General features: G+C 48.0%; 1 protein-coding gene across 2 annotated transcripts in view; it reads right to left on the reverse strand.

Moving 5' to 3' along the window:
- ARHGEF40 (Rho guanine nucleotide exchange factor 40) overlaps nt 1–12,631 on the reverse strand; it is a 277,055-nt gene extending 264,424 nt beyond the window's left edge. For both annotated transcript variants that reach the window (XM_085600773.1, XM_085600764.1), the window contains exon 1: nt 11,821–12,631. In XM_085600773.1, the coding sequence (XP_085456899.1) occupies nt 11,821–11,823 (3 nt within the window). In that variant the 5' untranslated portion in view covers nt 11,824–12,631. The remainder of the gene's footprint in view (nt 1–11,820) is intronic.
- Nucleotides 12,632–12,895: the final 264 nt, after the last annotated feature.

Here is a 12,895-nt window from a genome sequence, read left to right on the forward strand (position 1 = left end):
AGTTTCCAGAAGCATAGGGAACTCAGAGGCAACTGAGCTATGCTGCCAGTTGTCTTTGAAGCCCGTGAACCAGATACAAATGTAAGGTCACTGAATGCATTAAACCTCCTCTTGACGATATTGACTCTCAGTATTGTAGCAGCCAAGGCTTACCCCAGGAGGAGGGTACCAGATAGAGACTCGGGTGCAGATAACATTTGAATGTCACACAGAAAATCAAATTTCTAGCCACTGTTATAGCTTTATAAAATATGTAAATTTAATTCATTTATAAAGATTACGTAGCATACTAAAATGTAATAGTTGCATTGTCGCCTTTCTACACAAACCAAATGTGGGCAGTGTAGTTCCTCGAATAATGCAGGGTGAAATGTGTACAGTAGCAACAGCCACAGTGGAACTAAATCGGGTGGTTTTCAAATGTAATTTAGTGTCTGTGCTGTGTCAGTGGGCCAGAAAGTTATGCTTGGGTATTAAAGCTGCTCCAGTGCTACGGTCTCTTATGCGCGTACCACACAAAGAGGCTTCAGGTCTTTCGCCTGCGATGCGGTTCTTGTAGCCACTCTTGACTGGAGCAGTCTGGATGGGAGCTACAGGGAGGCAGCGGCAGGGAATGGGCTTTCTTGGGTCCCCTCTTCTCGGGCCATTGGGGAGGCTTTCCGCAGTCTCAAGGGGACTTTGTGGGTCTATCTAGAACATAGAAAGGGCCACGCAGTCTCAGAGTGCTACGTCCTTCCAGGTGGGGCGTGAGGAACTGTACCGTGAAACAGTAAGGAGGACTGAGTATGCAACCTCTAAGCCCCACGACACTCTGGTGGGTGCGGGGGACGCATGGGGGAGAAGTCGATCACTGAGGTACTAAGAGTCTTTGGCCCAACCTGCTCTGGAAAGAGCTTCACCCATAGGCTTATGAAACCCTTCTGATCGTGCCTGGTGCTTAGGGTGATGACAGTCCCTTCTCTCCAATGACGGCATTGAGCGATACAGGAGCACTCCGTTCTTGGCAAGGTTTGTTGTTCGGCAAAGTTGGGTAAAGCTCTAAACAGGCACGAGTCTTCATAGCAGCTTGGCTTCACAGTTTTAAGCTGATTTAAGTCAAATTCCCAGCATTCAGGAATGCTTCCTCTTTAAGGTCACAGCAGCAGCAAGCTCCTATTTTGAGTCCATGAGGGTGGTCACTACTATGGAAGGCAGCCAAGTCCCCCAGCCCGGTCTCAATTCCTCCTTTTGAAGGAGTCAAGGGTGAACATGGGCACCTGACCCACAAAGTCAGCGTGTACGTGAAACGGTCGGTAGCAGTGGAGCTCAGCTCAGGACTGGGGCCGCACTTGGAATTGTAGGAGAAAGCTATCGAGTCCAAGTGCATCTGTCCTTGAGTACATGGCAGTGTGCAGGTGCTGAACATCACATAATGCTCTCACAGCCTCTGAATCTAGGATGATGACTGGTTTCCCACAACACCAAACAGAAAGGGGCATTTCTGACACGCAGTCGTCTAGCCAATGGGATTTACTAGTAGGCTTCAGCTCTACCGTGCCAGAGCTGACCACAATGGATGGGACATCTCTTTTGTCCGGATTACAGCGGCGGCAGGGTCTCTGGCCACAGACTGGTAAAGGCTCTCTTTCGTTGAAATACACAGTCGGACCAATTCAAGCGGGCCTGACCCACTGACGCGAGCACAGCCCATCCTTCCTTGTCCTGTTAAAGGTTTGTGGACCCAGAGCTGACGTGCATCAGCCTACATACAATGGGCTGGGAGGGTACGAGGGATGAGCAGTGCCGGGACAAGAGACGCATCCACCTCAACCACTATATTATTTACAAGGCTGCCCAACTTACTGGGCTTCTGTGTACACTGGACGAACCCCCTCCCTAGGATCCGTTTAGGCTCCCGTACTGCGCATCATGATATGCACATACACCTCCCACTTCTAACTCTTGGGGGGGCAAGAGGTCCTGGCCAGGAGAGGTTAGTTGCATTTACCAGGTAGGGCCACTAAGCAGCCTCCCCAACTGAAGGTGCAGGAGAATAGCAACGACCTCTAATACAGTTCACTAAGTCATGGTCTGGACAGGGTGACGTAGTAATTCATGTTGAAAGGTGGTCTACTCTCTTCTCTCGTGAATTTGATCTTCAGCAAAGTCTAGAACTCGGCTCGTGAGCAACCTGTTTTGAAGCATGTATAGTCCATGCCAATGAGCACGTGACAGGAATCTCCTGCACAGGAAAACATGCCAGTCAGAAATGTGGAGTGGCTGAGGAGGACAGAGCCTGACTTCTGCGCCAGAGACATTGCCCCATTGATAACAAGTCACAAAACAAAAGAAGAGGAGGCGGGATTAGAAAACCAAATGAAAAGTGAAGGCAAGGGAGCTGTACTTGCAGCAGTCATGTTTGCCACATACATACAGGTTTCTTAGGCAAAAGCCACAGGTTTGTGCTTCAATGGGATAGTCAGTGATCTGAAGGGCCATTTTCAGCAGCATGTGTACCATAAATTGGTTAAAACAATAACTCTGGTACTGCAAAGGCAGATATTAGTCCCCCCTACCCACCTCAAGTTCACCCAGACTCCGAATGGAAGGAGTACAATTTACTCTCAACAGGCATGGGCAAACAAATGTAACGCATTGAGTCACAGCTTCAGCCAGCTGATATCATTGAGAGTTTCAGGGGCAGAGGGGTTAAACCTCCAGGCAACAGGCTCCCACTTCAGGAGAAGGGAGAAGCTGAGTCTGGGGCAGGTTAACATACCTCAAAGGTGTATCTGTGGGTTTAATGCATGTGTATCTCTGGGGTTATGGCTGGGTAGAGCCATTTTCACTTAGAGGTATGGCCATGTTAAAAGTTTGTGCTTATGATGGTTCTCATGACCAATGCGTTTTTTTCATCTTTCCAAGTGGAAGAGACATAAGTTAAGTACTTCATCGCTTACAACGTAGCACATTAAGGCGGCGGTGTAGAAGTTCAAGTGGCAACTGGTAGATTTCCATCATTAACGCCAGCAGCTGCTCACATGGTTAGCAGTAAGCAGCCTGTGAAGTCTGGGGGGAAAACGCAACAGATAAACTGAACAGGCAAAATTTCTGTAAGACGAAAGGAGGGATTCACGACAAGGACTCCCTTGCTTAAGGTCACATATTTCTAGGCTCATCGGGTAGTTGAGCCTTTACACATCATAGTAGGGTGGGTGCATCAGTACGGCAGCACAGCATCCAACTAGAGCCCGCAGTTAGAATGGGATTGGATGTTGTACATACCTTTTTCCTGTTCTCACCATCCAGAAGCTTTTCTATCACTGGTCTGCATCCTGGTATACAAGAGCAGAAGTTTTTCACTGGGCTACTCACGCTAGGGGGGGGGGGGGACATCAGCAGGGCGACTCAGGAGCTACAAATCGCAGTCAGATGTGACGGGCTTGCAGGCAAGGCTGACATGAAGCAGCATACTGTAAGGATGAGTGTGGGCTAAGGGTCCCTGCAATTAAGCCAAGACAACCTGTTGCCCCTCAGCCAGGTGGGCTGCGTTAGTTGTCATCTAAAAAGTGTGCGGTGGCCTCAATAGTGTTGAGACAGATGAGTTTGGAGCACATATGCTGACAAACACCAGAACACATTTGCATTTTCAGTGAAGGTGCAGGTAAATTGGTTCGTACGATTCACTACACAGGTTATCACGATCCAAAAGCAATGGCAACTGTTCGGCACACTGGTAGACCTTCAGCAAAAGTAGGGTTATGGGCCACACACGAAAAAGCGCTATTCAGTCCGGTGAGGCGTGAGTTTGTCATTCCTAAAAGGGTGCCGTTACCTCAATAGTGTTGAAAAAACTGGGTTGGAGCACAAATTCGCACAACTACCAGTGCACGTCTTGCATTCATATTTAAGAAGGTGCAGGTACATCTGCTCAAATGTTTTACCCCATGTTCTCAAATCCAAAAGCATTGGCAAACCTTTTTGGCACTCTAATATACCGTTGGCTTAAGCGGTCTATGGGCTACTACTCGGGTGGGGACACCAGCATGGCGACACAGCAGCTGTCACAAGACTCCACCCTTTCCCCGCCCGATGACCCTCTCTAGGAGGTCCATATTTCTCTTGGTGCCCCACATGGTCATCAGTGAACCTCCAAATGTGGACTTGACAAGCAAGGGGGGGTAACCAAGGGCTTAATCAACCCCTATATGAAACAGCACATAATGGTACACAGTGGACAAGGGAGTATACCACGCAGAAGCCTGGTCAAGAGGAGAGCAGTAGTTTTAATTTCTATGATAATACGTCTGGCGGGCGCTGTACTCCCATACAACGGAGGTCAGCGGGTAGAGAGAAGGTTATTGTGCGGCCACAATTATAGCTGTTAACAATTATACCGATGGCCTTGGAGGCGAACTCCACCATGATTACCAGCGAGGCCTTATACCAGGGACTGGACGGTAAGGGATTAACACATGATGCGGCAACACCTAACGCGAAGGCCCTTATTGGCACAAAGGGCACCATAGGGCTTTCTTCCTGAAAAGTGGTTAAAGTAGAGATCAGTTGCTGCAACCCCAGGGAGGCCATTGAACATGCCCATGGGGGTAAATAAAGCTGTAGTTAAAACAGAGAACAGTAGTTACCAAGTTAAGTGGAGGTCATCGAACTTGCCTACGGAAGGGTAAATAAGCCATGCACAAGCACACCAAGCATGAGGGCTTGGTTCAACTCTAATTCAAAATCATATCAAATCTGAAGGGTTCGGTGAATTAGGCATGGTCTCTTTAGTGCTACATCACAAGGTTTCCCCAATAGTGCCGGGAAACACCTGCAGAGGTAGATGTGAATTGTCCAGCCAGAAGGACTGGTAACCATGTCAGAGGTAAATGGGAATTGTCCTCGTCTGGTGAGGCCATTGAAATTTCTCGCAGGAGGGTAAACAGCGCCATGAGCAAAATTAATGGAACAGAGGGGTTTCTCTCTTTATCAGACTCGGCTCTTGGATGCCAAAGACCACTGGATGTTTTGTTGTGGATGGGGTCCATTTGTCTAGAATGGGCTTGGACCTGTTTCTGTTGGACCTGGGTGATGCCCTAGAATCAGCAGGGTGTTAGTAAGAATGCCTGCCTTGGTGGGGGGCCCTGGGTAAGACGGGTGCACACCCAGAGCTGTGTCAGAGTTACAGGGCGATCCAGAGGCTCAGTGGTACATGGGGTACCCTCTTCAGGAGCAGAAGAAGGGTGCAAATGCCCAAAAAACCAAAGAACCCTGGAGGAATGACGGCGCCCCGTTAGTCCTTCGGGTGGTTGTAAACCTGAGCGACCGGAGGCTTGCCTGGATACGCCCCGCCCCATCAAGGGGCGTGAGTAAATGGGTGGACTGGTGGTCCACAGGATGTATAAGGTAATCCCCCAAAATGGTTAGCACCGATTGGTTATGCCACGGTGCAATTTGGCTCTTCAGGTGAGCAGGGTAGCATAGGGACTGCCTGCCCTTGGATCGCCCGTAAGTAGACCCACCATGTTGGCATATTTCTTATGCACAATAAACCTGCATCAATGTTTTCTCCAACAACCAATGTGTCTTGTGTGTTCTTTATTATGGTATTGCTGTGTTTGCGGGTTGGGTGTGTTGCCGATATTGGCACTATGAGGCTGCCTGCTGCCCACGCAGGGGGCCCCATAGGAGGGCAGTCAACCTTAGGGCCACATGAGGGCACAAACCCGACAGGGCTAGTCTTTGGACCCCCGGGGGTCCGGCGTTACTTGCGTCATTTCCGGCACACCGGGGGACCGGTATATCTACCTCCCTCGCCCAGCTGGCGATCCTTTTCGCGCCGAGGCATCACACCGTCTCCCTCCCGACCGCTTACCCGCCGTGTCGGCTGGAAGGGTGGCTAGGGTTGGAAGGCTGTTAACTTGTTGTTTTGTGTTGCAGGCGGAGTTACAGGGCTATCCAGAGGCTGAATGGTCCATAGGGCTACCCTCTTGTCAGGAGCAGAAGAAGGGTGCGAATGTCAAACAACTCCAGGAAGTCCTCATGGCAGGACCCTGGAGGAATGACGGCGCCCCGTTAGTCCTTTGGGCAGTTGTAAACCTGAGCAACCGGGAGCTTGCCTATATACGCTCCAACCCCTCAAGGGGCGTGAGTAAATGAGTGGACTGGTGGTCCACAGGATGTAAGGGGTAATCCCCCAAAATGGTTAGCACCGATTGGTTATACCACCGTGCAACTTGGCTCTTCAGGTGGGCAAGGCAGCATAGGGACTGCCTGCTCTTGGATCACCCGTAAGTTGACCCACCATGTTGGCATATTTCTTATGCAAAATAAACCTGCAGCAATGTTTTCTCCAACAACCAATGTGTCTTGTGTGTTCTTTATTATGGTATTGCTGTTTGTGGGTTGGGTGTGTTGTGGATATTGGCACTATGTGCCGACACTGCGAGGAAGGGGACAGAGCAGGGTGCAGAGCCACGCTAGTCCCTGCAGGGGGAGAGGCTGCCTCCCTAGCACGGGTAGGCCCTGATCTGGGGCTGGGCGGTGCACTCCTGGGTGGCTGCACGATGAGACACTGCACGAGGGCTCAGGACTAAGAGGGTGGGAAATGAGACCAGATGTGCATATATACTATTCGGTCACAGAAAGGGCGCCGAACCCTCAACAACGTTGCAGCAGACACGGATGGAGACAAAAGCAGTGCACGAATTCCTGAAAGGTTGGGTATTCATTGGGTAGCAATACTACTCTTAGTAAAGGAGAAGCTGGAGATCCAGCACAGTTTGTATATAAAGAGGAGGCAAGAAACTCTGCAGCCGGAGGTTTTACAACACTCGGATTTTAAGATGCTACCCCTCAAGGTTCCACCACACTCACCAATCTACAAATTAAAAGACACATGAAAAGCCCTGGCATCCACAGCACGTGTCCCGCAAGTTGAAACCAGACCCCCTTCAGTGAGAATTCACGACTGTGCCCTAGAATAATGAGACATATTGTGTACTCATGAGTACCAATTAGTTACTTGGGTCTTGGCCTTTGACCATCAGTGTCACAGGTTACTGAATATTAACAAAGGTTCTTCAGTGACACTGGCTCATGCCCCTGAATACCACAGGATGGTGCCAACAATTGCCAAGAGATAGTTTCCACCACTGCCATAGAATATTACCCATATACACCACAGGGCATGACGTATCATTGCCACACACCACTGCCCACCAATGCCACAGGGCCGCACCCATCATTATACTGCATTCATGTGACAGGGTGACTCTCATGGGGACCATGGTAAGTTCGCCACTTTATTTTAAGTGCATTTATTTAATTACACTACAGGCAACTCACCAAGTCGTGCCAGGCTCAAGGCAATCAAATATCAGATTGTAGCTGTGTAAAAGAAAAGGTAACGAAAGAGACAAGCTTGTATGGCTTTGAGAGACGAAACTAGCACAGACCGGTTCTAATATAAAGAGGGCATTCGTAGTCTGAGGCAAGCAGGGAGAATCACCAATCACCCCATGATTTGCATATTGTATGGGGCACTGATGGAAGGATGAGGTCAGATCTTAGAATTCTAGCAGGTTGGTGCTTCTTGATTTGATGCTTTGGGTACAAGGAGCCCTAAATAGCAGACATTTGTAAGTTAGTGGTAGGATCTTAAATTCAATCTTGGTCTTTACTAGGGAACAGAGAAATGACTTCCTGAGGAGACATACAGGGTCCATCCATTTGTCAGGGCACACACATCTCTGGAGTTTCAGCGTTTTACAGGTCTGGCAGTCGTGTCACCTCGTTATTTGGCAAGCCACCATAAAATGCAGCAATGTTATCCAGTTTTCAGTTAAACGCTCTCACAACTACATTTTTCAAGTCCACTAGAAAGAAGCAGAGATTTTTATATAGCTGTGAAGCTTTACGTGCTATTCTTAATGATTTTGTCATTTTGGGCGGTGAGAATTATATATCAATCCCATAGAAAGCTAGATTTCTCACTCTCTTGGTATACTTCATAGGAACTTCAAGAAGTTAAGTGACCCTTTGTTGACAACACTGCTGCTTACTTGGGCCCAGAAGCCAAGCTATTGCCCTCGGTAGCAGTGCTGTCAATAGCCAACCACTAGGCATACTCAGCCTCTTGACTGGGACTAAGATGCAAAGTGGCTCTAAACTAGTATTCTCCTGGGCAGCAAAAATGATACTTTCTTAAAGTTACTTTCTCCACAAAGTTTTCAAACTGATACTTTCACGATTTAATTCGATTTTTGAAATTAAGTGAAAAATACAATTGAATCGTTTCTCTAGCATTTTCCCAGGAATGGATATAAAATAATGATTGTATTTATATCTAGGACTGTTCGCTGAAAATGAAGATTCTGTTTACACAGCAAAATAGCTGTGGGCTTACAAGTCACAGTCTAGGGGTAACCTATGTAATATATACAAATTGGTTTGTCTTTACAGAAAGGCAGTTCTTTGACCTGTGTCACTGCAATGCTTTTAAGCTCCAGTCCAGACAGAGTAAACTGTGCTTTCTGGAGCCATATGTTTTGTGTCATATAAATGGCTGAAGTAACTAGGCACTCTAGTACATATAGCTTCCACACCAATGGTGCTATCTCTGCCCCAGCTTACAACGACCCTACTGGACAGTTTAAAAAGCCAACTGGTATTAGGTTATTTTACAGTACCATTGTGGGGGTAGAATACACGTCTGTGCAGAAAGTCCTAATACAAGCAACAACAGGGTTCAGAAAAGGGCAAACATTCTGGGGTGACAATGCAGATATGGGAACTTTACTAAACTGGCCTTCAGTGGCACAAGTTAGTGCTCATCAATATAAGTCCATATTGTCCATCATTACCACATGATACGAAATGTCAATACCAAACAGTATTTCTCATAAATGACATGGGATATTTTCTATCAATTTCACAGGTTCCTTCCAGTCAATAACACAGGTTATTGCCTGTGGATAACACTTATCACCCATCAGTTCTAATGCGTGAAGAATATTAATGAAAGAGGATATTGCTTATAAATATCATGAAATAACGCACATTAGTTTGAGAAGACCTGACCTGTGAGTACACAACGATATTGCCCACCCTCACCTAGACTATCGTCTATCAATAAAATATGATAATCTTGGTCAGTGTGTCTGGATAGTGTTCATAAATCACAAGACAATGCCCATTAATATTATTGACCATCAGCATCGCAGAGTGCTGCCTGCTAGCAATACAATGTGAAATTGTCTATCAATACACACAGCAATTTCCATCAGTGCACAAAGTGCATCCCACCAAATTCCTAAGCATACCGATCAAAAATACCATAGAGCGCAGACCATCAATTCAAACAGGTTCCACTAACAAATATCACATAAAACACCTCATCAACAAGCCATCAATACCAAACAATACAGTTGAAATGCCAGCGCAAGTCACTGATCAATACCATGGAGTATTGTCTAAATAGCACAAGAAATTGCCCATCAGTATCAATGGATGTGGTTTGTCGATACCACTGGATACTGTCCACAGGATATTACTAATGAGTAGTAATCCTGCAGGATACATCCCATCAAGAATGCAGGATATTATCCTTCAGTAGCACAGGATACAATCCATCATACAATAAGATCCTGTCGATCAATCTCGCAGGACATCAGTACATTGGGATACAGCCCACCAATACCAAAGGATACACAGTATTACCCATTCATTCTTGGTGATACTGCAATACAACGCCGCAGGATACTGCCCATCTAATCAAGAAGGCCCTGCATCATCAATGTTGAGAATACTGAAAACTGAATAAGATAGAAAAATGACCAACCCCAAGATACCACAAGAGAATGCTGATTAATTCCCCGAGGTACTGCCAATCAGTGCCATTGGGGTTTTTTGTCGTTATCACACAAACCATCACATTAATACAACAGGATATTTTATCCAACAATACTACTGAAGTTCAACTCATTAATACTGCCCATCAACAATGAGGGCCCTGGCAATCTTCGAGCGAGCATACTGATCGCTTATTCAAGATAAGCGTGTCCACCTGTATACCGATTACCCCTTTCAATACCCCAGGATATTGCAGAGAAACACCACAGGATATTGTATATCAACAGCTCAGTCCATTCAGTACAACTGGACATGGCACATCGATGTCTCATGATACTGCTCGTCAGTTGCAGAGCAATACCACAAGATGCTGATCATTAATACCACATGAAACGGCATAAACACCAGAGCATACACCATGATGCTATGCATTAGTTCCCTGGGGTACTGTGCAACCTCCAGAGGATTTGTGCAACCTCCAGAGGATACTGCCCATCAAATCCGCAGGATATTGTTTGTCAAAGTTACAGAATATTGGCCATAAATGTCTCATGATATTGTCCAAATGTTACAGGATACAACCCTAAAATCTCGAAAAGCCATTAAGACATGGCTCTTTAGGGACTGATCCTCTGATAAACCTCTGTCCTTGTTGTAGTGGTCCTTTGTCCGTCAGTGCTGGGATGCCTTTGGGTTGCCATGCGCTATGTAAATCCCCTAGCATAGCATGCCGAATATAAATATGGCAGAATATTGCCCATCCAAACCGGAGGATAATGCCCTTCAATGCTAGAGGCTCTTTCCCATCAATGCCAGAGGTTACTACCTTTCGGTAGTACAAATTATTGAGCAGCAGTGCCTGCCTGAGGAGATGGTCTTAAGACCAGTAGGAGCTGCCCATCAAAACCAGTGGATTTGCTCCACAGTGCCACCCACTGATAACACCCCATAATGACCATCAATGCAATAAGAGTCTATCCGTCTAATACACTTGCTATTCGCATCTATGACACCAGAGAATGTCCACTGACGCCACTAGTTATTACCCATCAATACTTAATACCACAGGATATAGTTTCTCTACGCCACTGAACATTGTCCATCAAAGCAACAGGCTATCATTTAATTTGTCATTGTCACAGAATACTGTTGATTAAAGAGCTTAAACAAATAATGTGTCATTTCAATACCACAGGACATTGTGATAATACCACTTGGTATTGACTATGAATTGCACCAGAGAGTTCCTCCCTTCGCCATGGGGCTTTGCTAATCCTTGCCATAAGGTATTGTCCAAATAGAAGTGGACATTGTCTAAATATCCTAGAATGTTGTACAGCAGTGCCACATGTTACTGCATCTCAATGCCACAGGGTACCTTGCCATCAACACCAAAGGCCCCTTGCCATCAATGCGTGCCCAGTGCCAGACAATATTTTCTGCAGGAGGCAAGGCTCGCTTTTCCCGTTGGCACCTTGAAGGTTCTGGAGATCTAGAAAGATAGAGTTCAACTATTTTTGTGTGAACCCCGGTTTTTAAAGTTAGTTGGAATTATGTGAACTTCAATTGGCAGAAAATGGGCAGTAAAATTACGTACAGGGGGCCCTAAAATACATCTTGCGGGTCCTAAAACTCCTTAAAATGAACGGTCTTTGTGATTTGTAATAAATTGCTGTAATGTTTGTCTGTTGGTGTCCAGTTGTGTCTGGCGAAGCTGTTGAGTGGGGTTAATCTCTGACAATTAAATCAACTTCAAGAGGAAACCGTGTCTGTGTCCTGGATTCGTAACATAACAATATAGCTGTCCGCGACCCGTGCACAGTCATCACCCGCAGCACCTCCCCCTGACCCCCCCCCCCCCCCCCCCCGACCAGACAGACACCAACATACAGGCCGCCGTAGACAGACAGAGGGAGGGAATAAAGGGATAGATATGCTGCAGAAACAGACGGACCAGAGACGGCTAGCCAGGACGGAAGATGCACGTACCATTGCGCACTGCTTCGAGGGGGTCCTCCGGTCACAGGGGGCCCCGTTGGGCCGTGCCCGGCTCCATGCCCGGGGTTTTCAGACAGAGCCCGGTACCAGTGGTTCGGGGCGTCCCATGGGTGTCACTCTCCATTCGAGGTGCTCCCCAGAAGCGGTGCTCCCCAGTAATGGTGCAGCCCAGTGACAGCGCTGCACAGCCCCCCTGCAGCGGGACCGCGGCTGGGACTCCTCTGCCTCACAGACTAAACATTTCCATTCCTTCACTTCATACAGCAAATAAACACGCCGCCGGGGCTGCAGGCTGTGTGCGGGGGGTGGAGACAGCACTCCGGAGACTTTGCATTGCAAACTACACTGCCAGCTGCAGGGTTTAGACTGCAGGCTGCGCAGCGTGTCACGCCACTCTTGACTGGACAGACTTTATTTACACGGGAGACCGCAGGCGGGAGACAGACAGCAGACTTCACACACAGGCAGGGTTTTCCGTGCTTCAGACTCCACGCTAGACACTGTAGTATTAATCCTGCAAAGCGGCCTCTGCAGCCAGGGCAGGGTAGACACTGCAGGACGGACTCCGAGGGACAGACTGCAACTTCTCACCGGCGACTGCCCGCAGCGGACAGGACTGCTGGAGCCCGGACACTTCCAACTGGGGTCAGCCCACCGGAGACGAGACTGCACGCTGCGGGCCGGAGACTCCGCTTTGCAGGCCGGACACTGGATGCCGCAGACCGGAGACCTCACACTTGAGTCTGTAGACTGCCCCGGGACTTTCGGAACTGGCAGCTTCGGGCTCCGACTGACTGACTGCAAGAGAGCAGCTGCCAAAGCACTGCTCACTCACTCCCACGCCACTGCCCTCCCTCACGCCGTCTCTGATTTCAATAATGCTTTATTGGCAAGAACTACAAATGCACAAGTTTGGCACCACTCGTTCCCCTCCCTCGCCTCCTCCTTCCATCTCTTTCCCTTCTCCCAGGCCCGCTCTCCCTCCCCGTCGCCCCCTCCTCTCTGCCGAGGTCACGCAGCGTCCCGCGTAGACTGAGGTGGCTGTGTGCGCCGGGTCTGTCATGGC

This window comes from Triturus cristatus, chromosome 1_2 (genome assembly GCF_964204655.1).
Source record: "Triturus cristatus chromosome 1_2, aTriCri1.1, whole genome shotgun sequence".
Classification (NCBI taxonomy): domain Eukaryota; kingdom Metazoa; phylum Chordata; class Amphibia; order Caudata; family Salamandridae; genus Triturus; species Triturus cristatus.